This window comes from Zeus faber (assembly GCF_960531495.2).
Source record: "Zeus faber genome assembly, chromosome: 6".
NCBI classification, from domain to species: Eukaryota; Metazoa; Chordata; class Actinopteri; order Zeiformes; family Zeidae; genus Zeus; species Zeus faber.
Window position 1 is genome coordinate 23,488,293 of NC_137201.1, and position 27,404 is coordinate 23,515,696.

The 27,404-nt window shown below is 44.6% G+C and overlaps 1 protein-coding gene across 1 annotated transcript; it reads left to right on the forward strand.

The window, feature by feature from the left end:
* Window positions 1–11,622: 11,622 nt before the first annotated feature.
* shisal1b (shisa like 1b) lies at window positions 11,623–27,175 on the forward strand (the record flags this gene model as incomplete). The annotated part of the gene is made up of 4 exons (XM_080002508.1): window positions 11,623–11,689; window positions 13,415–13,628; window positions 17,815–18,117; window positions 27,053–27,175. Coding segments are annotated over 4 exons (585 nt in total). The 3' UTR covers window positions 27,054–27,175.
* Window positions 27,176–27,404: the final 229 nt, after the last annotated feature.

Below are 27,404 nucleotides of genomic sequence, written 5' to 3' on the forward strand. Positions count from 1 at the left end.
GGTCGATTGGAGGTGGAGCCGATTAAGACCCGGTTCAATTGCCAGGTCATTTGTTTTTCTTTCCCACTGGTGACAAAATGCCAATTGTTAGTGGGTGTTACCTGGTTTTTGGTGCAGTGGGAAAGGGGTATAAGTGATCATGGAAATTGGACGGAAGCATCAGGTGTAGGCTTCAATGGCCAACACTAACTTCTCATATTGGAAATCCTTTTGCTTAGATGCCACATGAGTTTTGTCCTCACTGGCTTGAGAAAAAGTCCTGTGTTCTTGGTAAATAACTGAAATAATCGGAACAGCTGAAATTTTTTAAAGGGGTTGCACTCTCCTGTTGTCGAGGTGATGGAAGTCATTTGTTTCTCCAAACATCAGACCAGCACCGCAACAACCTTTTGATGGGCACTTGCCCAGCGGATGGATGGTGCGGCCAAGCTCCACGGGGATTGAGCAGAAGAAAAGTGGAACATCCGTGTTGGACACAGGCTGCAGATTACAGGGGCGGAGGAGCCACGGAGCTCCTGGCGGCTTCTAAGGGCTTAATCCGAACGCCCGTGGAGAGGCTCTCAGGTGCTCAGATAACATGGCCTCTCTTGAAGTGGAGGCTTTAAATGCTTCTAATATCTCAACTCGAGGTGGCGAGTGGGTTCACATTCTGAAGCAACCGCCTGATCTCCAACAATCCTCTCAAGACACATCCTTCCGTGTATAGGATGCTAGATGCCACCATCTCACCACGTGTGTAATCCCTTTCAAGGAGGTCACACTGACGCCGACAACGTCTCCCACAAAAGGGTGTCGATCAGCATGGTAAGGTATTTAACAGGTATTCCAGTCTTTACATGGCCTTGGGAGAGCCAGACATTGCAGAAATAGCTCGAGTTCTGGGGTTGGTCCTCGGTGCTTCCTCTCAGCCCGCCCAGCCGTGCGACGGACCAATCGAAGGCTGCCGTCGGAAGGTGAGTGACTCGATGACACGGTACAGAGCGCATTACAGAACAACGGCAACAATGGCGTCTCCCAAAGACGATCATTGGATCGATGCAGCGGTAGCATCCGTTTTAACAGAAATAGATGCTATAAACAGCAACAAAACACCAACAAGCGTGCACGTTTGAAGACGCTTTCGCTGTTCTTCCGACTGGATCGGGAAAGAGCTTGATTTATCAGCTGGCTGCTGTTTTTTTTTGGATGTACTCATCCTATCATTCATTCTTTTAGAATGATATTTACTAGATTGACTGATTGATTGGTTGATTGATGACGGGTGTTTCTCAAAAGAGATAATACATACATCAATATGTAAAACGCACATCTATAGTATGATTGTCAATATCTGAAGCTCAAATACTACATTCTAGAGAAATCTTTCTGACACACCAGCATTTAAAGAAAGGGTAAAGTGAACTGGATACAATTCTGTGATTATAGACTGAAATAGGTAGAGTATTTTATTTCTTATTTTTTTGGGGGGGAAACATTGAAGCAGCATTCTGCGGCGTTTTTTCAGGAGACGTCTGCAGCATCTAAAATAATAGTTTGGACCTTCATGCATAATGTAGAGCTGTAAGACGCGGGCCACTCAGAGCGCTCAAGGCAGCAAAGTTGCCCCCACCGACGACAACAACGCTTTCTTTCAGCGTTCCTCCCAAGCTTTGAGGTCCGCCCCGCAGTTTGAAATGGAATTCTCAGTGACAGGGCCTCTGGTCGAGTACAAGAAAAGCACGAGTGGAGATGAAAGCGTTTTGTCTGTGTGAGAGCGGGGCTTCTGTCTCAACGTGAGCTGCGTGCCGGCGACAGGATGCCCGGCGTAATCTAATGACACGTAAGACAGAAGCCTAATTACGCAGGATCTGCTTCCTTACTCTAATGCGTTTTAGAAGACGTCGTAATAAGGGCTTATATTAAACTGGACATTTTGGCCAGTCATTGTCATACATTAGCATTCTGCAAAGTTCTGTGTTATTGTCATGTAATTGAATAATATATTCCACAGTCGTGCACGTCAAGGAACTACTTCTCTAATAGGAGCCTTTGGACAGCACAAAGTGGTGAATATTGGAGTTAAGTGCTGAAATGAGCACGCATTCATGGAGTAGTTCGGGACCCACTCCAACAGGAAGTGGCAATTCATCGAAGCTTTACTTGACCTTCTGCAAACCAAGGTTGAGCCGGGTCAGCGATGGCAGCATTGGCAGCGATGGCGGCATTGGCGGCGACGGGTTCCCCCGTGATGGCCAGCCACCCGACACTTCGAATAACGATCGCTGGAACGGCCCCGCCAGAGCTCCCCGCGGCTCCGGCTTTTGTAAAAGGCCGTACAAAGTACCTGCCAAGCCGCCATTAGTGTCTGGACCCAGAGTCTCCTATCTTCTCAGTTGGCTGAGGTGTTCTTGGCGAGAATGCGTGGGGTTGTCTCCCAAACAACCTCCCATGACCTCTGTGGCCTCAGCGTGTGTGGAACTCTGTCCCGGTCATAGGTATCTGCCTTATCGGTGTCTATTTCGGGCGGGTTACGTCAAATTGCGCCCCCCCCCCGCCAGCCAGCGCGTACGTTGGCGCTCTTAAAAGAGATGAGGTGATTCAGCGGTGTTATCGCGGTGTGAAAAGCCCACACCCATTTCTGCATCGAGTGTGGCACATTCGGAGCTGGCACCGTGAGATAGCCTTTGAACGCCCACTTGGGATTAGGAAGGGGATTACATTAACACATTTTTTGGGGGGCACGGGTTGTGTTTGGCCAGACACCAAGCCCAAGTCAACATGCACGTCAGATTAAGAGTTTCTGCCATTTCAGGCTTGTTTGGAGTCGCCGTATTAATCTTTAGTACAGGCTGACCGGTGGATTATATCATCAGCTTTTATCGCTGTGCTAAATCCTGAAAATACTGTTGCCTGGTGTGTGTGTGTGTGTGTGTGTGTGTGTGTGTGTGTGTGTGTGTGTGTGTGTGTGTGTGTGTGTGTGTGTGTGTGTGTGTGTGTGTGTGTGTGTGTGCGTGTGCGTGTGCATGGGTGGGTGTGTGTGTGTGTGTGTGTGTGTGTGTGTGTGTGTGTGTGTGTGTGTGTGTGTGTGGCTAACAATGAGGGATGATCTTAGAATTTGGATGCATCTGGTCACAGGGAAGACATGTGACAATTAGGGCCAACCGAAACCAGAGCCTGGCTGGTTGAGGTTTCATGATACATCTCTGTCCCACCACATACTGTATGATTATGACTTCCATCGCTGACATTCCACGGAGGCTTTGTGTTCATGGACGGAGGCTATTTTCAAACTAAGGTCAAGGTCAAATCTCATCAGGAAGGGGATGATGAGATGGATCCCCGCCAAGAGAAATAAAAGCAGCTCGGACCACGGTGTCACAACGGATCTGAGCAAACAGAGCCGGGTTGTGCTCGGGAGACACTGCCGGGGCTGTCTAGATCAGAGAGTCGGTATCGCACCAGTGATGCCCGGGGCCAAAACAAGTCCAGCTATTGCATAGGCGTCACAAGGCCATCACTATGCCAAAATAAAAAAAGAAAAATGGCGTCAAAGCACTGATGAGTTGGCGGATGAGACCTTAATCTCGCCCCAGGGGAAAGCGGAGCCCCACTGGAGCTGCAACTGTCAAGAGAAAGGCTTCCTCCGACCCCATGTATAACATGACAGCCACATTTTATAGTTGGTTCAACTATATGCCTTTTACCCTCGTGAACTGTTTAAGATGGATATTTTTTGAAGAAAGGGCAAACCCGGGAAAAGCAACAGAAACAAAGTACAACATGACATCTTCATTTGTTTATAAGAGCTATAGGTTTCGCTTTGATTTCTCTTTTTTCCTTATAAAATATCCTCCATCGAATTACACTGATCACCTCCATCCCGTTAAAAAACACACATCTGTACAACGAAGAAAGTATGATTTTATACCCCCTATTAGAGGAAGTCTGTGCATATAAATTGGCACTCACTTCACTGGCACACTTTTTTTCGATATTGCTCCAAGAACGTTCCCTCCACCCACTCCATCCCCAGCTGACTTTGGGGCCTTGATTTCCTAATGAATTCAGCTGATTAGACTCCACTAGTGGTCTCATTAGAATCTCCTCTGCCGCATGCATTTATTTTTCAAGAGAAAAACACACCTACTTTTGATTATACTTCTACTCGGAGAACAAGCGGTTTGAAAAAAACAAAAAAACTTTTTACTTTAAAGGCTTTGATGAAACCTTGGTTCAGAAACCGGGATTATTTCTCTGAATGTGGCAAAAGGGGCAGCACGGGCTCACACTTCCAATAGCCATTGCTTATGAAAGCAGGTAATAAAAAATAAATAGAATAAAAAAAGCTGGAGCCGTGAGGTGATATGATATAAGCGGTGTTGAAAAGCACCAAAGTTAAGTTCCAAAGCAAATTTCCAATAGCAGCTTTGATCTGCTACAGGATGATCATGAAATGCTGATTTGAGATTGTTTACAACTATATGTGCGCTGCTCTGCTGCGCCTCCTAAGTATTTGCCAAGCTATAAAAAAAACAAAAAACCTGTTGAGAATCATTCCACTAAGATCTGGAAGATTCTCCAACGAGCGAAACACATCGACTCCCTTCTAATCTGCCTTTGAGCTTCTGAAAACAAAGGGACGCTCGAGATAGTGAGGGAGGCGGGCTGCTGCCCTCCCTCAACGCCGTGCATCTCAGCAGGTAGGGAATCAGCCGGCTGCACATTTGGGTATGATTACAGCTTCCGTGCATTCGCTGGATTGGGGACAATTTAGCATTGACAAAAATAAAAGATAAGGAACACACCTTAAAAAACCCGCTAGGGATGAAAAGATACCACCCTTTCAGTTCTAATTCCACCCATTAGTTTATTTACTACCCATCAGACCAGTAGTTTGTTGTCAATGGAACAATATTTGGTATAAAATCCCATTTCCTCCATCAGGGACGTTGTACATTTTTTAAATATTTTATATCTCTAGTTTTCAGATTTCTGTATTGATGGTTTTCCCTGATATGATTCCCTTTTGTGCCCTGGTATAAGACTGATATCTGATATAACTATTGATTGCATTATTATATTGACATCTGATACCACAATATTATTAATAATAATAATAATAATAATAATAATAATAATAATAATAATAATAATAATAATAATAATAATAATAATATTGCTATTGGTACCATAATAATATCTTATCTACATATTATATCTTTATTTCTTATGTTTTAGTACATGTTCCATGTTACATTTTATCTTTATTTGATTAAAAAATAATTCTCTTTTATTTGGACCTTTCAGTACACTATTACACAATACACTCTGCTGCTGTACCACCTGAATTCCCTCCGAGGAATGAATAAACTCATATCATATCTAAACTTATCTTAATTTATCTTGGTGGTATCTGTGCATCCACCCAGCACCAAAACGCTGCACGGTAGCTGGGCCGTTACTCCGGGGCACCGTCTAAACTCAGCGCTATGGCAACCCTCCCGTGTTATCCTCCCTTGGCCAAACAAATACATTCATTTCCTGCAGACTACAGTGGGGATGCTAATTATGGGATGTCACCGTTCTTCCCCCCACGTCTTTTGTGGTGGAGACGTTTCCCGGGCAACGTGAGGCAGGCGGGCCACAGTGCGTTGCCGTCTGTGCAGTTTATTTGGAATATTTGATCTGGAAAATGTATTCAGGTGACTGGTAATCAAAACCAGTGGCAAGAGGGGCCTTTGTTCATCTTCCAATTGTTACTGAGGAGGCGTCGCTACGGCACCAATGAGTAAACAGTTATTATTTGAGGCTGCTTCATCGGTTCATTATTGAAAAGGAACCGCACTTGAAGTTGAAACAGATGCAAAAATGCTTTTACAGTGATGAGGGCAGACGGCGCGTGTATTTACGTGTTCCTAAAGCGTATAGTTTCTTAAAAGTGTGCTTCGTCTGCTTTTTCAGATTTTTGAGTCGACAAATGAAGGCCTTGGAAATATTTACTATGATAATCAAAGTGCTAGACTGGTAAATAAATAAATAAATAAATAAATACAAACACCTCCCACATCATCCATTATGATGTGATCCTCCAGCCTCCAGCCTGTTTGACGGACATTTCAGTTCAAACATAGCGGTTTTGGCAGCCGGTTCCCCCGTGCTCCTCGTTGTACACAAGGCTGGCCCACACTATAATATTTTTCTAATCTTAACAGATGTTAAAACTGCGACCCCGCACATAGCGACATGGAAGGAGAAATTGAACAGTTTGGCTCCTATAGCGTCTCGAGAGTAATGATTTGGCCAAAACAGTACATCGCACGCTAACACATTCCATTCAGTGTGCAAATTCTCGCAAAAAATCCTGCGCGATCAAACGTGACTTCACGGCGAACGAGTCACGGAACATGGGACTGTACGCGTCGCAGCGCGAGCGTTGTGCTCGGCTGCTGTCGTGTTCATTGGGACTTCTTCCCTTTCAGTCGGCGTGGCTCCCAATCGCCCTTCGGGGTTGTTCCCCACGTGACAAACCACCGCCTGCCTCCTCGCCCGTCCCCGGGGCTCCCTCCGCACTGCAGGGTATGGGATTATAAAAATTGTACATGTTTACGATTTACTGCTTGAAACCGCTGCGGCCAGGACGGATTTCAGAGTAGATCGGGACGGAGTAAAAAAGAAAACACTCTTAACATACATCGCACCACAGGATAATCTGGCACAATAATCTTTAGAACCATCACAAAATCTGGACTTTAGGCCCAAAATCGGCTTTATTATCTTGTAGCGTGTTTTACAATACACACCCCGCATTAAAATACATTTGACAGAAGTACAATAAATATCACTAGAGGATCGGTGAAAGAAGCAAGTTTTTCATTTGACAACTGGGTCCTTAAAAGAATTGATGAACTGACATCAGTATTGATTTTATGCAGAAAAGCATACCTTTGCACTGAGATTTTTTTATCTTCCCAAAATCATTTTGTGATCATCGCTGACTTTTTTTTTTATTAAAATTTTTTTATTTTAATTATTATTATTTTTTTTTGTTTGCTCTGATATCTTATAAAACCATACTTTTCATTGCTTTACCAGCTCCTGCAAAGTAAAACAAGTTCCATTCCACAATGGGGGTTCAATGTTATGAAAATCCCTCATTCTTAACTACGCACACACAAACACACACACTCACGCACGCACGCACGCACGGTCCCAAGCAACCACTCTTATCTCATTCAATCACGATGACACAGTCCAGTCATTAGAACAACATGGGCTGATATACTAATGGCACGCTGCAGGGTTTCCGCGCTGCGGCTGTAATGTCATCAAAAGGGAATAAAACCCATTTTATTTTGATAAAAGTCACACGCAGTATAAATCATTTGGCTCAATCTCATCATTAGAGCCGGGAATGAGTATGAATGGCTTCCAACACAATCCAACACAATGTTCAACCCTGAACTGCACTGCACTCCACTCCTCGTGCCCACACGCTCACTCAGGAATTTAAGGGGAGATTGATACTGTACATTAAGATGGATTAGGAGGTGGATGAGGGAGCGGCTCTCAGCAAAACAGATTTGTAAAAATGAAGGAGGATTGTAAAATGAATAACAAAAGGAAACAATATCTTAATTTCCCGAAGAGTGAGCAAAAGCGTGTAGGACTCGAAAATCAGAACCAATGTGAAGACAGACGGACAAACAGACAGACAGACGGACAGAATAATAAAATAATAAAAAATGGCAATATGCAATAAACCTAAGAATTGTCAGGAAAATTTGCCAATATAAAATCAAGCTTAATATGAGCTAACTAGAAAAAATAAATGTAGAAATATACAATAAACCAAATAATTAACCAAAAAAAACATAAAAAGGATTGGCAATATGCAATAAATCATAAACAGTAAATATAAAACTAAAAGTTAGAAAAAACATAAACCTAAAAAATTATGAAGAAAAATGGCACTATACATAAACCCAAAGAATATTACACTATGATGTATTGCAAACCGTAGCTTTGTGGATCAAATATGGAACACACACAAATAAATGATGATGGCATAACACACGTCACAGTAGGAGAAATAAAACATGAAGAAAACAAAGTGAGTAAAGTATCGGACCTGAACCATCTTTACAAACAACATCTAGTTGTGTCTTTAATCTCTGTATCTCTATTAATAGGCGCCCTAATCCCTGAAACATTACTTTTACTTATCACGCCTCTGATAGATTCAGGTCCCTGTTCCCCGCTGTTATCTACTATATGGAAATCATCTGTGGCTTCGTGTTTCCTTCTCTCTCTCCGGCCTCAATAGAACAGAACAGGAGGAAGACTGTAAAAAAACATTATAATAAATACACGCTTCTGCCGTGCGCTTTGCCATGTGAGTCTACATATTTAAAATACATGTTCCCCCTTACATGTTCTTCACTCTGACTTTAAATAATGGAATGACGGGAGGATGAGGGCTGCTTCGCCGCGTGTTTCTATACGGTCTTCTATGGATGTAAACAGTGGGAAGCTAAGTAGCGAGACCCTCCATCTGTGTTGAATGCAGCGTGTTCTATTTTCGGCTCCAGAGAGCAATGCACATGAGCAATGTGTGTGTGAGTGTGGGTATATACAGTATGTGTGTGTGTGTGTGTGTGTGTGTGTGTGTAGCAGCATGTTGTATTATACTGTATCTACTTAAAAGTGTCCATGCATTTTCTGTGTGTGTGTGTGTGTGTGTGCGCGCACATGCGCGCACATGTGTGTGTGTGTGCGCGTGTGTGTGTGTATGTGTGTGTGTGTGTGTGTGTGTGTATGCGTGTGTGTGGGTGTGCATATACATATAAATATCCACTTCGCGCTCCTCGAAGTTCCGCTTGACTTCAGCGCTCATTACACAGACCCCTCACAGTCACATTCACTTGTTTGATGCAAACAATCGCTTAACCGTGATGAATTAAAGCCCGTAGCAACGGCAAGCACAGGAAGCACCACGTGGTGCAAGCAGGGAGACAAACTGGGGCTTTTGTGTCGAAAATAACACCCGACAAAAAAATAATGCATGTGTATCCGTTGTCAACATGGTGTCTAATTACCCTTTGGGAATTAATGCAGTGGTATTGTAATGCAGCCACAGCCCACGGCGAGAGGGGCGGGTGAGATAAGATAGGATGGCTCCTTGGTCATGCACATGTTTTTCCTCTGGCCCAACGTTGGGGCTTTTTTTTGACCCGAAAAAAAAAAGAAAGAAGGAGGAGGAGGAGGAGGAGGAGGAGGAAGGGGGGAAAAAAATCCACTTTAACAAGCCTCTGGAGATGTCTGTGAAAAAGGAACGGCTCTTCTGAAGTAAAAGAGGCTTTTAAAGACCCCGGCAACGGACACCGCGCCATACAGAGCCGGGTTGTTCCGTCGGCGTGGTTCAGCTCGGTGCAGCCGGCGACTCATTCAGAACATACGTTCAGACCTGGTTTATTGATTCAGGTGTGTCTCGTTTGAGCCCAAGATGTCATTTATTACCCAATCAATGTTATGAAAAATAAATCAAATTGAAGCCGGTAGAAAAAACTGACAGGGAACTGATTATTTCAGTATTTCAAACAAAACAAACGTAATGCCCCATTCAAAGGCATACCATTGGGGTGAGGGGATATGCAACTACTCCACTCAACGTTTTGGAAATAAGAGAGACAACTTCATTTTGGAAATGAGAAAGAAAAGGTAATTTCCGATTTTCCAGACAGTACACATTCAGGAGGGAAGACTTATTAAAAAGTCTCGATATTTTGACCCTTTATAATGTTAGCATTGGCGGTTTCATTTGAAGAAAAGTCAACATCACTGTGCGGGGGGAATTCTGCCTTCATATTCCTTAAGGCATACTTAATTAACACGGCAGCCCATTCCTGTTGAACTTCATCATGACAGCATATTATGCTGTCTGTGGGAGGTGGACTAAGGTAGATTCAGTTATTTGGGGAATCAGAAACATTTCCCCAAACCACAGTCCTGCCATGTATAATGCCCACACAGATTTCAATAGATTGTGAGTGTAATCAGTTTAAGGTAACCCTATCTGAGGCAGACGGCCACTTCCAGCTGGGCGTTTACCCGGACCCGCCTAAAATACGAGGAAGAATTGGTGATAAGAGTTTCAAAGGCTCATCCAACCGCAAAGGATTTGACAAACCCACTTTGCACCAACTTCGACTAAACTTGAACGGCTGAAAAACAACAACAACATAAAGAAAAAACAAGAAAATACTAATTTATGAGAAAAATCTGAAAATAATTTGCATACGTTTCACATTTCATATTCAGATTAACTTTGCAGATCAACAGAAGCAGATGGGGACCAATTATGTAAAATTCTCTGAGCGGTAAAAAAAAAAAAAAAAAAAAAAAAAAAAAGAGGCATACATTTGCCACTGAGCAAAGGCAAACACTGAGAGAGTGCGCGGTCATAAATCTAAATTACCACGAGAAAATGGACAGCTACCAGGTCACCGGTGGAAAGGCTCTACAGATTTTTTTTTTCAGACAGAGGAGCCGTGTGTGTGTGTCCGCTGCAGCTTTGCAATTTGGCACGGAAAGATTGTTCCAGCGTGTCAAAGCGATCCGATGTCCTCGTCAGACAACTCGACGGCGCCACACACTTCCACGCCCCCCTGATGGGACAAACCTGTTTAAGCAGCCGCTCCCTCCTGCCCTACCTGCCCCGCCGTGCTGTGCTGCTACACTCCTCTATCCAATGAGGGGATTCAGGCTCTTCACTCCTATATCTCTCGCTCACTGTGTGCCTACGTTTCCTGCGCAGCACACCTCGTCGGGGGTGTTGAGCACTAGAGCCCAGAAGCCACCCTCAAACCATGCAAAATAAATAAAGATCATTTTTTCACTAAATCGAAAACGTCCGTCAAAACTGTGCGATTGGATGTATTGTGTTGGCGCCTAAGACCCGAACAGACTCGAAAGGATGTCGTCTCCAACAGAAATCCTGCCGCAAAAAAAAAAAAAATGTCAGACAAAATGTGAAGTGCAAACTGAGGGATTGAGTTTCTTACGATATCGCTGTGCTTGTACATGCTTGTAGAAATGGAGTTCCAGAGTTGAGTCATCGTTTGAATAATAAAATGGATGATTTATCATGCTGTCAAGAGGCTGGTTCCGATAATATAAATTTAAGTGAATTTTTTTATTATTCGGGGAACAAAGGCGAGCAGCAAGCAGGAGAACACTGTAGCTCCCAACTAACAACAATGTACAGTATATACTGGATATATATACAGTATATACTGAATATATACAGTATATACTGTATATAGGGATTCTCTTGAGTGACACACAAGAGAGCACTAGTGCAATTACCAAAAATAAGACAATAATTGAAAGGAATTCCTCTCCTTGTTTCCTATGAAGTGATACATACAGTAGCTCCTACAGTGAGGTTTCACAGCCAGCGGAGCAGCCAGGTGGACGGGCATTTTTAATGAACGACCATTTTGACCCTTTTCCTCCCTCCAGGTGGAGCGTCTCCCAGCAGCAGCCATGTGAGAGGAGCCGACGCCCTCAAGCTACGGACGAGCAGATCTCCCCTCCTCTCCCTCCCTCCCGCTCCCTCCCTCCTTCCCATATGAGGACGAGAAGATGACTATCACCAGCCGACAGTCCTTAAACGCCCTGACGGTCATCTTCCTCCTCCTGTCCACCGCAGGTCTGTTGTTGTCCGCCCCTCAAAGTTGATCTTGTCTCCTCGTCTCCACGCCCCCACCCCGGGCGGGACACGTGTGGGTATAAACATTTACACTGAAGGGGTTTGCACGACGGACGCCGACTACCTCCGAACCTGGACGCGGGGTCGTCGTCAACCCGGGGAGGTCTCCGCGTCTATTCCCCCCGGTTGTAAACACCAGGTTGTAAACACCAGACTTGTCTGGTGTTTACAACTGAATCCCGCACTACGAGAGGTGGTCATGTAATTAACAAGATGACGTGACAGCACCGCCTTGAATGGGGCCAGCTGCTCCCCCTGTAAACAGGCCTGTCACTTTCCACCGGCGCTTCCTTCCCCTTTTGTCGGAGGACTTTATCGTCTGCTCCCCGTGCTGAGGCGCTTTGGGGTTTTTAATGGAGAATTCACTCACCTCTAATCGCATCGCTGACCGCTCCTTTATGTTTTTTTTGGGGGGATTTATAGGGCGTTTATTATGAGGAGCTCATTTCGGAGCCATCAGATTCGGGGTGGAGCCGGGTGGGGGTGGGGGCGTGCCTTTCAAATGACACGGCAAGATTTATGACTGGCATTAGGGGCCGAAATGTTGGGCTCTTACCGAGATCCACGTCGGAGGAATACGTTATCAGTGCAAACTGCAAAGGCAAAAAAAAGACAGTGGATCGTTCTCTATTTTCCACGGAATCCGTCCCCGACTCGTAATCCGTCGCCGGGCTTTGTCGCCGCCTTATCCTCGCCGTCACTCGAACTTCCCGTTCAGCGGAAGGACTGTCAATTAGGTGGGTCAGAGGGGAGGTCGCCGTCTTGCGGAAGCGGCCGAGACAACCTCATTATAAGCACAGTTGGCGACCCCCCCACACCCTCCCGAATGCCAATCTGTCCTCGGTTGAGATTATAGAGAAACTCACCTTCGACTTCCCCCTCCGTAACGCCCGCCGCCCGTCAACCCCGCTCGTCGATGACGGATTGAGTCGAAGCGTTGTTCCGGTTTCGCTTTATTAAAATGTGTTAAAATCTACCTAAGAGTAAACCGAGGACGATAAAAACTTAACCCAAGAAAAGCCAAAAAAGAAAGCGGAGCCGCGGGCGGCGTCTGTGTGGGGAAGACGGAGACTTTGCGGTTCGGTAAAGGTACTTTTTCACGGAGCAATCGTGTCTCTTGTCACATCGCGGCAGCCAGTTTCCAGACACGGTTAAATATTCATCCTCGGTTCATCAATGGAAATAGGAGGTGAAACGCTGCCAAGCATCTTATCGGGGAAGCGGTTTTGTTCTGGTCCATTGTGACGCATATTTTACCCACCATGAGCCCGGCAAATTGACACTCATTGTCTCTGGTACATTTCTCTGACAGATCAGTAAATGGTGATTACGTGCAGGAGCCTCAGTTGCCAGAGGGTGTTTCCGTGATTTCAATTATGGAATTACAGCGTGGCAAGCACCCCAGATGCCAAAGTTCCAGATTCATTCAAACAAACAATATTCAGCTTTTTTTTTTGCTTTTTTTTTCGGTTTTTAGGGCCTATCTGCTCGATTAGCATGAAATGAAAGAAAACGTTACTTTATAGTTCCCATGTTGCGTTCTGTCCCAGGAAACTGTGAATGACACGTGTTTGTGCACTTCATTATTTCTTCATGAAATATCTGCCGCAACATCTCCTCCCGGCAGATTTCTGATTGCATTTTTCACCTGACCTTCCGCCACAGCCCTGTCGGCTCATTACCGAGTGTGCGAGCCCTACTCCGACCACAAGGGGCGCTACCACTTTGGCTTTCACTGCCCGCGCCTCTCGGACAACAAGACCTACATGTTCTGCTGCCACCACAACAACACGGCCTTCAAGTACTGCTGCAACGAGACCGAGTTCCAGGCGGTCATGCAGATCAACCTCACCACCACGTCAGACGGCTACGCTCACAAGTGAGTAGGGGCAACGGCAGCTGGCCGCCGTGTTGCGTGCTACGCGTGTGTGCTATGGTCAACGGCGGCTTTTCGGATGTACGGTACTACATCATCGTACTGCGCGTTGGCGGTTGATCACGAAGATGCATCAGAAATCTTGCCGCCGCCTTGTTCTCATGATGCATTGTGGGATATGTTTGCCTGAGTAGTGTGCAGTGATTACATACTATGATATTTCACAGCATATAGTATGTCAACCTGGTAAAGTTTGCATACTCTGCCTATGCCTTCTATGGTTTCGAATATAAAAATTTGAAGTATTAGATAGTATGGTAATATTCAATTTTGAAGGCAGCTATAGTCTTCTCTAAAAGTAAAAGTCGAGGGTCAGTCGACAATAATGGAGTCCTTCAGACGTCCATGAGCCAAATTCTAAATTCCCACAAAAGTTTGAGCATGTTGTATTTCAAAAAGAGTGTTCTTTGACCAACAGTAAGCACACACCCGTGGGATTATCTTTAGGCTTACCATCCATCCAGGTTTTTCAATTACCCTATGACTCAGGGTTGCACAATAGAAAGATAAACAATGTTCACAGCTTGAGTTTGGAGTTTGGAGTAAATGGTGAAGAGAAACCACTTTAAACAGCGTGTTTTGTCTCTGGATTTTCTTCAATAACATAAGAAGCTGTTGCCCGTCGGCTGATAGGCTGCAGGCTCCCCTGACAACCGCACACTTATTGACATCATTTACCTCTTGCTCCGAGGGTACTTTGACATCGATCCACAACTACAGGGGGGTTAAAAAACATGGCAGCGGAGAGCAGACGCCTGAAAGCAATTGTTGCTGGTTAAGTGGGACGCCTCCAGATGACAGTAAACAGGGCAGGTGTCAAGGGCACGGACTTCACCCGACTATGCTGCAGGATAGCATCATTCCATGCATTGCAGTCCTATCTTCACAAATACCAATATGTTATCATATTTCCATGGCGGACATAAAGGCAGGTGGACAAACTCATCCTCCCTTGTGGCCCAGTCCGGGATTTTGGATTTCTGATGCATTGCGAAATGAGGCCACTGGTTGTGCGGGAGCTCTCTCTGATTGAGGCCCAGTGCTCGCTCCTCTAATGACCTCGCAGCAGGACTCTGTCTTGGGATGTCCTGACTGCCCTGCGGCAGCCACTGAGCGGCAACCACTGCGGCCGGGCCTTTGTACCCAATGGAGAACTGCAGTTCAGGCAGCGGCCGCTAGATGCTGGCATCGAAAAAACCTCAGACTGAATGGAAGTCAATGGAAAGAAATGAACCCTTTTGCTGGAGATACAAAGTCAATACATTGTAGGGTCTAATAATTGTTCCATAAAGAGCATGTTAAGGTATAAAGAGTCTTATATTTGTCTCGCTTGACAGGTCTTGCATTTGTTTTCTTCCATTCTCCAGCCGTTTGGTGGTTTCATTCCATCTCACCCCATCTCAGCATTCAAAGACCACATTGAAATGGCATCCTCACATTCTATTTAGTATGCCAAGTTAGTCTTGGGTATGTCGAAGCAATCCGTATGCTCAAGTAGTGTGCAAACACTGCACACTATGCTGGCAATTTTTTTCAAAAAGGTTACGACTCGATGTCTGTCTTGGCAGCGTAAACCCAAACTCGAGGCTTCAAATCGCCTTTTCAGAGACCGACGGGTGACACCGCCTGGACACCGCGTCCGTTCTTTTGGTTGTGATATTTCATTTGCGTACCGCCTGCTGCGCCACCATTTCCATCGGGGTTGTGAGCTCGATATTTACTGGCTCGGGAAGTTCAACTGTCTATCACCAAACCCCGCGGCCCCCTCCGCTGCCCGGCCCCCCACCCCACCCCAGCTCCTGCTCGAGCACTGCTCAGTGAAAGTATACTGTATAAGCCGCTGACACTATCCTGACATTTGGATGAAGACATGCGGTAACCATGAGTTTTACTAAATAAAGAAACACCAAGTAAGGCAATGATGATATCTGTGTTTCCTCCTCGAGTTGCCATGTTTATCATTACATAACATTTTGTTTAAACGGAGAGGTGACGACAAACCCTTCCCAGGCCTGTCCATGGTCTGGCTGGCTGGCTGGCTTAAAGGTCCCCCTGTCTCTCCCATTTCAAAAGTGTTCATTCACATCATTCCACAAAGTCCATTAAACGGTGTTATATTTCTTTCTAAATGAGAAAAAAAAACAACCCACAAATCATTTATCTTTCAAATTGTATGCAGAGATTTCCTTCTCGCTCGATGTGCTTTTCGACTGTGTGACGACGGGGCCCCCGCGTCCGCAATCTGGTTCCAGCGTCCCAGGCGAGCTCGTGAAAACAACCGCTTGAAGACGGGTTTTCTTTGCGGTAATCCAGCCTCGCACCTGGAGCCAAATCTGACTTGGCCCATCGCTTTGGCAATTTATTTGAGAGGGAAGCTATGACAAAACGACATGTCGGGCCGATTTCGCATTGTTTCCAGCCGTCCCCTAATAACCCATCAGACAACATAACTGACATAGCGTTCTTCGCTGAAGCGGTGTGTCAGAGATGATGTTTTCTCAAATAAAGATGGAGACCAGTCACGGGGCAAATAATAAGCAACGTCTCAAAGTCGAATGACCTCATTTGCCGACCTTAAATCCTTAACACCACCGAAGCTAGTTGGATATTGCCGCGTACTGCATCTCCAATGTCGAATCGGTATCCAACAAAAGTGACTGAAATACTCATTTGGAATTAATTTAAATACATTTTTAAAATGTTCTCTTTTGGCTTAATATCTTGTGTTATCCATCTCATAGGAGCAGAATAATATCTCTCTCTCTCTCTCAGGATTGCTGCATCCTAATGAAATCAAATCACTTCTATAAAGTCATGCACAAAACCCTCCCTGAATCCACAAATAGGACCCTATTTGTGTGAATTTAACTCGTTTAAATGGATAGGTGCGGGGCGAAAACGAAGGAAACATTTAATGCGAAGCGCATAAATCTTTCCGCAGCGGGTAATGAATCCGGGGAATTACTGAGAGGTGAAAACCAGCAGCAAAGATTTAGGAGACGCTATAGATAGAGGGGCCAAATAAGATGGATTAACATGTTTGTTGTCGTTAATGAAATTCCCCCCTCCCATCGAGAACGGCTTTTAAAAAGCAGGACAATGGAACAGACGGAAGAGATGTATTTATTTGAATTCATCCCGGGAGAGTTTTGCTGAAAATGACCCTGTTTTTACATTGGCACGCAGCGACGGCAGGTAACTCCATGGACTACACACCCCGGGTCGTCAGAGCTGCCCTCTGAACGGCTCCGCCGCCGCCATTTGTAGTAATTGCGGCAGCCCTACTCAAAGGGTTACATGAAGGTAGTCCTCAGTTAAAACCCACCTACAGCCATTACCATGTCCTGCTTTACCCTTTGATTTATCTCAGAGTGAAAAATCCCCATGTGGTTAGTCATTGAAACCCCGATGCATTAGCAGCACCATGGCAACCGGTGATGAATGAAGACGATTGTCCTGAACACGAGTCCTCTAGCCAGCGTCATTAATGGAGAGGGCGAAAGAGAGAGCAACATTTTTATTTCACGCTGAGCGGGCATGAGGTCTTGGATAATCATTGCGAGATCTAGAAATTTAAAAGCAGTTGTCAGAGATCAGTGGTAGTGGCCTTTAAGGACACAGCAATTTAACCATTTACTTTCCCCTCTAGACACCCCAGTAAAGGCTGGGTTCTGCTTCTCCGTCTCCACGTATCCGACGTGCACGGGGGTGTTGAGACGCGGGCGTGGCTCTTTGCTCTTATACTTGTATGGGTTTTGTGTATAATGTTACACGCACACTGGGGGTCAGTGTCACATTAAGTTAAAAAAAACACAATGTACAGAATGCATAGAAGTTATTATTTATTTGAATTATTTTCAAACTTTATTTGAAAAATTTAGAACCCAAAAATATGCTTTTTCCATCCGCTACATTTTCTTTTCCGTTTCTAAACCCGCCTGCCGAAGTTTGACAATTCAAACGAATCATTTGTCGTCGTTGAGATTTGGCAGGCGTGGGCATCGGCTCCTCCGCGACCTACGGGGACCCGTAGCCCCCTCCGCTGCCTAGCCCTGTTGAGACCTTTACGTACCCACGCAGACGCGTGAACCCGGCCTAACCCTCACCGCCCCCCCCCTTCCCCTTGCAGTAACTACACAGCCCTGGTCGGCGTGTGGATCTACGGTTTCTTCGTCATGGTGCTGCTGGCGCTGGACTTCCTCTACTACTCGGCCATAAACTATGAGCTGTGCCGGGTCTACCTGGAGAAGTGGGGCCTGGGGGGCCGCTGGCTGAAGAAGGCCCGGAGTCAGTGGCAGCGATCCATGCCGGAGGAGAGCGAGGTCCAGGCCCAGGCCCAGCCCATGATCCCCAGCCACTACCAGCCCCGGCACAGCCTGAGAGGGGAGAGCCACAGCCCCACGCTCCTGCCCTATAACACCTCCACCGCCTGGTGAGCAACTGCATGACACACACACACACACACACACACACACACACACACACACACACACACACACACACACACACACACACACACACACACACACACACACACACACACACACACTGAAAGATGAACAGGCTAGATCAGTGATTCTCAAACTTTTTTATATCAATGACTCTCAATTCGATATGTACAATAATAGACCACGGACCCATTTGAAAATATTTTTTCTCTGGAACTCCAATCCAAGGAGATTTTTATTGTTAGGGTGATAACAGTAAAACTATGATCAAAATAATCATTAATCTACATTCTCAAATGTTGCAAATGTCTTGTGAATTAATTAACAGTGAAGTTTAACTCTTCATAATTTTGCTTTGGACCCCCTGGAGCCTCTTGAAGGACCCCTGGGGGGTCCCCCGGACACCACGTCTATCCCATTGGAACACATACACAGCAAATAATCAAAAGTTTCAAAGCAGCCGTTTTCGTACTTTTGGTGGTGGGTTTCAGTGAAGGCTAAAAGGCTGAAGATCTGGGACAACTTTTTAGCAAAAAGCAAGAAGCCTGAAGAGATTAATAACGGCTGCTCTGACCTAATTGGCATTTTGTATGTGTGTGTACCTAGTGGAAAAAAACGGGTTACTGCACCTCGGTCACATAACCTGATTACATTTTGATCACTTTTTTAAAATACATTGATAAAGACCAATATAAAACTATATCTATTTACTAATTTAACTTGGGCCTTTTTCTGTAACTAAAATGAATTGCAACTCCTTTTTTCCACATTTAATTATGTACTAGTCTAGCATGTATTTGTTTACAACTGCAATGTAATCTATTACAGATTATTGATTATCCAGTTGGAATTCTAATTAGTAATGTCATCATTTTAATCACATAACCTGATAACTTCTTCAAACAGAACATCTCTTTATTGTCATTCTACAAGTAGGATACAACAAAATGTGTGCTCTGCATTTGACCCATGCTATACACTCCTGGGATTAGTACTTACTAGTATTAACCCTTAACATACATGTTTTTATGGTGGGAGGAAACCCACACAAACACGGGGAGAACATGCAGACTCCACACAGAAAGGCCCTGGGACGGCCTGGGATTCAAACCCAGGACCTTCTTGTTGTGAGGCAACAGCGCTCAGCACTGAGCTTCCGTGCCACCAAATATCGACCAATTAAATACCGACTTTTTTCATGACCATAGCTTTCTCCGTAACTGTAATGAATTAAAGATTCAAGAGGTTTATTTGTCACATACATATACATACGTTCATACATATATGCAGTGAAATGTCTTTACAACGCACCTGGAGATTATGCACAATAGTTACTAACCCTAACCCATAACGTAATGCAGTAAGTGAATAGAATAATACAAATAAAATTAAAATAAAATAAGGCTCAAAAAGATCATTCAAAGAGGGGGTACAAAATAGAAGGGAACAGAGTTATGAGAGCATTGGAGAATGTGGGCATAACTCTAGAATAACTCTGGAAACTCTAGAATTACAGTTACTTTTATTTTTTATTTTAATTCCCGATGTAATATTCCCTATGCATCACATGCACATTGACGCATTGAATTCATTTCTACATTTTACAGACATACACCTGGTACAACCCAAACATATTTGTATAAACGCCCTCTTCGTTCCAAATCAGATCACTGGTCAATGAATTGAATTCGCCATCCTTTTTTTTTTTGTTGTTTTTTTTTTGACGCTGACGATGGTTTGATATGAATATTTTAGGGATTCCCACATTCAAATCCACCAATAGATGGTTTTCTGCCGAGCATCTGATCTGTATTTGTCTGTCATCTGAAAATAGCCTGGCAGCACCTTCTCCATCCAGCTGCATTTAGGAGAGGCTTCTTCTTTCATTACCTCTGACCAGCTCCTACGGAGCTGTCATCAAAAGTAATGTGCAAGCCAAGAGGCTCAGGAATTGAAATTCCAAAAAAAACAAATTGTCTTAACTCGGAGTCAAATTAAAACATTCCGCCACAATTATGTCTCAGGAATAACACCATCTGCCGCTTTTTTTTTTTTTTTTGTATCTCTTCCTCTGCCTCCTTTTAGGGGGTTGATGGAAAATGCGAACGGGTCTGTTTCGTTCTCTGTTGTAGTTACTCAAACATACAAGGGAGCAGACTAAATATAACAAACAGCCCTTATTAAAAGAAAAACACCTCCGAGCTTGTCAACCACTTTTTTTAAAATGGATTAATTTATTCTATGACAGATTGGTAGAGAAAAAAATGGTAAATAAAACAACTTCTAATATTATATGAGGAGTTGTTTTATTTACCAATTTATAACATTTATTAAACGAAATGAAATGAAATGAATACGAATTGTTTTTAATTAAATACATATTTAAATAATAAGAATAATAAAAAAAAATAAAAAATGTTAAATGTTTGGTTAAACCCTGCTGCTTTGCTGAAGGCAAAGGTGGACAGCCAATATTAATAAACAAAGTGGAACGTGAAGAGAGATAGGAAGCCATCCACCGCCATTCACAGTCGAATCAAGTTAGTGAAATTGAATTACGCGACGTCAGAAAAACCCTAAACCTCCCCCTCGGTTCCTGGAGGTTCTGAACCGCAGCGCTCCCCCGGACGTCCGAGCAGGGTCAGATCCCTTTCCCCAGCGTTTCATTCTGTGACGCTGTGATTATTAAATGAGAGCAGAGGTTCGACGAACGGGGCCCGGGGAGCCCCTGCGGGCCGGGCAGCGCCGGGGCCCTGACACAGATGGAGAGGCAGGGAGGCTGCAGGGGGATCTCTGGCAGAGACGTACTTTAACTGAGAGTAGACACGTCTGCCGAGGCCCCTTATTAGACTCAGGCTCGGCTCGCGCTGAAAGGCCCCATCCATCTTGGGCCCCGGGTGCTGGGCTCACCTACTGTACGCTGGCGTCCCTCCAGCTTCTAGCTTCAGCGGGAGACTATAAAAAGATGTCGGAACCGCAGCGGGATGTTTATTATGAATAACAAAGTAGGCACATAGCTTGGGAGCAAGAAAACTGTTTTGTTTTTTTACGTAATGCAAATGTGATGGATACTGTTGGTACAATATTTGGAGTGGATGTCGAACATTGTTTACTACTGTTTTATGTCACGCTGAAAAAAAATGAAAAGTACGCTCTCTGGTGAATACCGTCGTCTTCACAAGAGTATGTTTAAAGAAAAATACCGTTTGCATAATTATCCGAATCACAGATGCCTGTGGCGCGTTCACTAAGAAGATTTAATTTCTGGGGCAGGATCAGAATAGAAAGCTTCCTAATCAAGAACTGATGTCATAAAAGTTTCGCACTTTCAGACTAAGACAGGAAGGGTCAGTTTTCGCAGACAAGGTTTGATCTAAATCAGGACTAAGATAATCCTACTTAAATTTATCCGGAATTTTAAAACGCCTTTCTGAGACATTGATTAATGTAAGATGAATCAGTTGTAGACTACAAAGTCCGAGACTAATGCCACGGACACACGACACGACTTTCAAAGGCGTCAGATCGCTGTACTGTTCACACTACACAACTTTCTGTCTTGTGATCGGGAGTCTTGAAGTCGTCGTGGTTTTCACACTACACGACCGATCGGCGACATTACAAGATCCTTCACCAGGAGGTGAATCCCAGACGAGTCTGCGGTTCTCCAAAGGAAGTTTTGTCACAAAAACATACAGGAGAAGTGACACCGGGAAATGGCGCGATACTGTTGGAGGGGTGCGTGGGACAGGATTTCTTTCTCCCAAAAAGTAAACTCTTTCTTGTCGGCAAGAAACGAGCAGTCTACATAGCTTTTTTTGTTATTATTATAATAGCTAAAAAAAATGAGTGTTATTATTATTATTATTATTATTATTATTATTATTATTATTAATAATAATAATAATAATAATAATAATAAATAATAGAATAACACATGTAATAATAATAATTATTATTTTTATTAGTTATCGATTTATTATTATTATTATTATTATTAAACCATTAGTGGTTTGTTCCATTAAAAAATCAGAAAATGGTAAAAAATGCTGATCGCTGTTTGTTTATAAAATAGCTCCTGTAGCCATGTAGTTGTCGTGTTGCAGGTGGTTCTGGCTGCTGCTCCGCTGCCCTCTGTCAGCCCTTCTCGACTCCTCCCCTCCCCCTCACCCCGTGTCTGCTCTCGCTGGGTGTAGCTCGTTGCGTGGCTCTCCGACAGGACCAGATATTTTGCTATTTCGCCTGCTGGATATCTTCCAGGCGTGTGCCAGGCATCGACGAGCTCTCCGATCACGTCTCTTACGGTTCGCACGTAGCGATCGTCGATCACGGGAGCGAGCGCCGATTTGACTGCGACCTGTCTGCGAGTGGAAAATCGGGGCAGAACCACATCGTTTGACATCGGCACAAGGCGACGAAGGACTCGTCGGCTCCTTCTCTCTGGTCTTGGTGCTGGTCTTGTCAATTTCCTCTATTGTCAAGATCGACCTGGAGGCCACATCCATTAATCCAAACTTTGAATTGAAGCCTTCACTTAGACCTGGATTAGCTCTAATCTTCCTTCTGGGAATCAGGTTTTTTAAACCAAGACTAGGGCAAGTCTGAAACTATTTTAAACCGTGACTGAGAAAAGGCCATCTCAGTTAGTCCAGATTAAAAGTGTGATTAAGTCTAAGATTAGGCCTCCAAACCGTGTCCGCCAAGCCGCCCCTCAGCATTTTTATTTAGCCCTTGTTACGACCCAACAATATACTTCAGTGGATGTTGCCCACATCACGCGTCATCAGCCAAACTCTTGTTTATTATTTTAGGGGACGTTATTATTGGAGGGGACGCTGGGTAATGGCTGAGAAAACCGGGTCCGCTCAGTGGAACATCTCCTGGGCAAATGTAAACAGACCCAGACATGGGGTCAACTCCCAAAACGGGCTTTGTAGTGGCAGCAGCTGCATCTAAAAACATCCCAGTGGCGCCGTAAATCGTGAATCCAGCCCAAGGATCCGGTCACAGCGTCCCTCTCTGCGCGGCTCTTCGTTCTGCACGGCATGATGTCCGATGTGTGGCGTTCCCCCCCCCCGCCGCGGGTGATCCACAGGTGTGTTGCTTCTTTACTGTCGTGGGTCTCCGTGTGGGCGGCCCGGGGAATTACCGCATCACGTTATTACTTTCCATCTGCGGATGCCCTCCTTGACGAGGTTGCCAATTCAGATTTCCCCGTTTAGTTTGAGCAAATAAGAGGAACTTTTATCCTGACAGCAGCAAAAGTGTGCGCTCCATGTGCCAGTTTGAAATGTGAAAGGAGCTTCTTTCTTTAAAAAAAAATATAAAATTATATATATACTGTATATATAATATACAGTATATATACTGTATATATATATATATATATATATATATATATATATACATTCCCAGAAATATATTTCTGGGAAGAAATGGAAAAGTAAAATTTGGGAATAACAAGGAGAAAGATGGTTCAACTCAGGACAAATGGCAGAACCAGCCAATACCTGAAAGTTACCTCGACGCCCACTGCAGCGCTTGTCTCATTAATCAGCGTCTACGTCTTTGTTTAAAAGATGTATTGTCAGAGGGAAAGTGAGTAAAGTGTATTTATAGAGCACCTCTCCAGAAACAGTCCCAAAGTACTTCACAATAGAATAAAGTTATATATATAGTCCTAAGTAGTTACATAAATTACAAATGCGGACACAATTCAAAGACATGGATAGTCAGCATAGTCAGCTTTTGTCCTTTGTGGATGAGAAAGCCTCCTCTACTTTCTCTATTTCTTATGTATTTTTTCAGTGCTATAAAAAATGAAGCTTATTTATTAAAAATGGATAGATAGATAGATAGGCTGGTGGATAGATAGATGAATGGACGGACGGACAGACAGACAGACAGACAGACAGACAGACAGACGGATAGACGGATAGACAGATTATTATTTAACTATTATCGTTGTACTATACTATACCAGTATTAGTATTATTTATAGGGACCGGCTGGATTCCCCCCTGGGTTTTTGGGCTAAATGTTTCCGGAACATGACAAAACAAGGTGCGGAAACCATTGAGGTGTCGTTAGAACCGGGACGTCGCAGACATGACAACGTGCAAGTTTTGTCCAAATCGATCCGCACATACGGAGCAGAAATGAGTGAAAAACCAACTAAGTTTGACCCACAGTCGCCGGAAGTTCACGCTTCACCGGCAGACACGCCAACGTTCCAAACAAACGGGGTGAGATTTACAGTTCGACGCTTTATGATGTCATCATACTCTGTACTGTAAATGTGCAGGTTCTGATTCAGAATGTTCATCTGCACCGTGTCCCGTCTGCAGCGTAGACTCCGTCACCTTGTAGTGGTTAGAGGTGACAAACTAGGCGTGTCAGTGCGTGTTTATGCACCTTCTCACCTGGTTGATGTCTGCGGGGATGTTCGACTGATATTTTACCCCTTTGGTCTTTTTGTAAATGAAGACATTGTATTTCGATATAACCGCGTGTTCCCCGGGGGCGCCGCGTTCCGGCATCTTTGTTTACGTGCAGACCTGCTTCGCGCCAATATTCCACGACACAACACGACAGCGGAACATGGCACTTCGGGGAATTACTCATCGGATGGATTATTACAACATTTGGCCGTCTGCTACCAGTGCGGCGGCGGCGACATAGGGTGAGGTGAATTAAAGGTTACATCTTCAATTTTGGAAAGAAGTCGTATTTTTATATACATGTCCTTATTTCGCCTCTCCTGTGAATTTGGGAGCCCCGACAAGCGTCTTCCTGTGCTGCACCACGCCAGAGCCTTTACCACGCGTCTTTCTTTTTTTTTTTTTTATATCAACTATGTATTAATTGGATATACAGAAAACAAAGGGGGGGAGCATTAATACGGTATACCGTGGTGTTTTGGTAGATGCCGTACTGTGGTATTTCATACAGTTACATCCCTAGTGAGTGTATCGCCACACGGAGTGATTTCCTTCCACAGAGACACCGTGAGATAGGACTCTGCGGACTGCAGATAGACAGCCACCTTATGGTTTTTAGAACAATCTCATTTTCTTCAGGGATATTTAAACTGAACGCCAGAAGAGCAACATGCAGTGACGTGAAGTGCACGTTGATTGGTCCAGACGAAAGTCCAAGGTGTTTGTAACTTTTGTAAGTTGTGCTGCGTTTCACAGAACCCGGAAAACTGTAATACATACATTAAACAGCCAATCTGGACCCTACTGTATTGCTGCCTGCAGCTATATTTATTTATTTGTTTGTTTGTTTGTTTGTTTGTTTGTTTGTTTGTTTGTTTGTTTGTTTGTAAAAAAAAATATATATATATATTTTTTTTTTCTTTATTATTATTATTTTTATTATTATTATTATTTGCCATTGTAAGATTAAGAAAAAAATAAACAGTAAGACATCCATGCAACCATTTGGTCCTGGAAAAAAAAAAACATGAGTTGACGCTGGTTGGATTTGTTGCGTATCAACAAACTAGGGAAGAAAATAAAAGTGTGGAAAATATTGCACATATGACACCGGCACGAAGAGCCTCGTGCCAGCTTCCACTCACTCAGGTGGCTCTGCTCCGGGGGCCCGGGGCCGAGCCACTCATCCAACACCATCGCCAGCCGAACTGACTCACAGCCAGCTGCCTTTTCCCGTCCAGCAGCGGTGACTCAACGTTGCCGTCGGTCGTCCCCTTTTTTTTCCCGGAGAATAGAGAGAATGGAGAGACTAGAGAATCCATCAGTCACTCAGTCACCCTCTATTATGCTGCTCAAGTAATCTGAAACGGCAGAAACTAAAATACCCAACTGTCGCTCTGTCTGTCTGGCAGTGGACGGGACACCCATCTACATTGTGCCCAAGCAGCTTTTTGTGTCCCTTTTTTTTTGGGGGGGGGTGATGTCTTTCTTTTCACGTCCTCTGTGTCAGCGAGACTGATCAAAGACTCGCTCCCTCCTTCCCGACTTCATAATCCAATCCGTGACCTCAGCCTGAGAGGTTCACGCGGCATTAATGGAAATGTAAGTTTGGAGTGATTCCCCGCTGCGTCTGTCCACGGATCGACGTGTCCGGGCGCGGACGCGTCGACGCCCCGCGACGCTCCGCACGCCGTCTGGCTGTTAACGTCTCGGGAGTCGAAACAAATCAGGCGCGCGGGCCGGTTTCCCCGCAAGCTGTGATCGCAAATAAGCATTTTGACGCGCCGGCGGTTTTACCCTGCGTGATGAAGAAACCTAAGTGGTGTCATGTTGCGTGGGCTTTGTGCTTCATTTTCCCTGTGCAAGAGATGGACTTTATAATATAGAACTAATTTCATGTTTTACATTTATAGCGCATTTTAGGCCATTTAATGTAATGTAAAGCAACATACATTTTTCCATTATAGTGCTGTGCAATTAAAAGAGATGCTTTGTGGCAAGTGTTTCTTTAACAATGTTACTGAAGTATAATTTCCTAGCGGATGGATAAAATAGATAAAAAATAGTTGTAATGGATAGTTGCATTTAAAACAAACTACGATTTTGTTTTTCACGCTTCCATTTTTACCCGTTGCAAGATGTCGCCCTCAAAGAATGGCAGCTCTTGAGATGCGCGGACCGTTTTGCCCCGACCCCCTCGACAGAGGAGAGCGTCCCCGTCGCTCAATGCTGTCGGATCAAAGAGGTTTTTACAAACACCGGCAGCGGCAATTTGGTGGAATCTGCTGACCGCCACCACTGTGTGCTTTGGGCTTAGGGACAGTTGAGAGAATGGCTGATGTTTGCAGAGGATGAAGCCCATGTTGCGGCTTCCCCCTCGTCTCACAAATCTGCCTCGACGTTTGCTGAGCTTCAAGCGCGAGACCCCGATCTGAAACTCTCTCCCTTTTTTTCATTCTCTTTTTTTTTCCCCCAACAGATTAATACTGTATGGGAGGGGGGGGAAATCCAAGGAGTAGCAATGCCGTGGCCGGACCGGAGCTGGAGCCAACACCACCCCCCCCCCGCCCCCATCTTATGAGCACAACGCACCCATGGACCTACAGGAACAGGCCGCTAGGGCCGATGCCAGTACAGCCGCGACACGACGGCTGCGAGGAAAAACACGGAGAAGGACCCTTCCGCTGCTACGGATCCACAGAGAAACGGAGCAAAAACCCACACGTCGGACTGCTCGGAGGTTTTTTTGCTGAAACCTCCGAAATGGCTGTTGACCGAAATGACTGAAGTGAGGTTCCCGAACTGGACGAACTGTTAGACGCAAGCGAGAA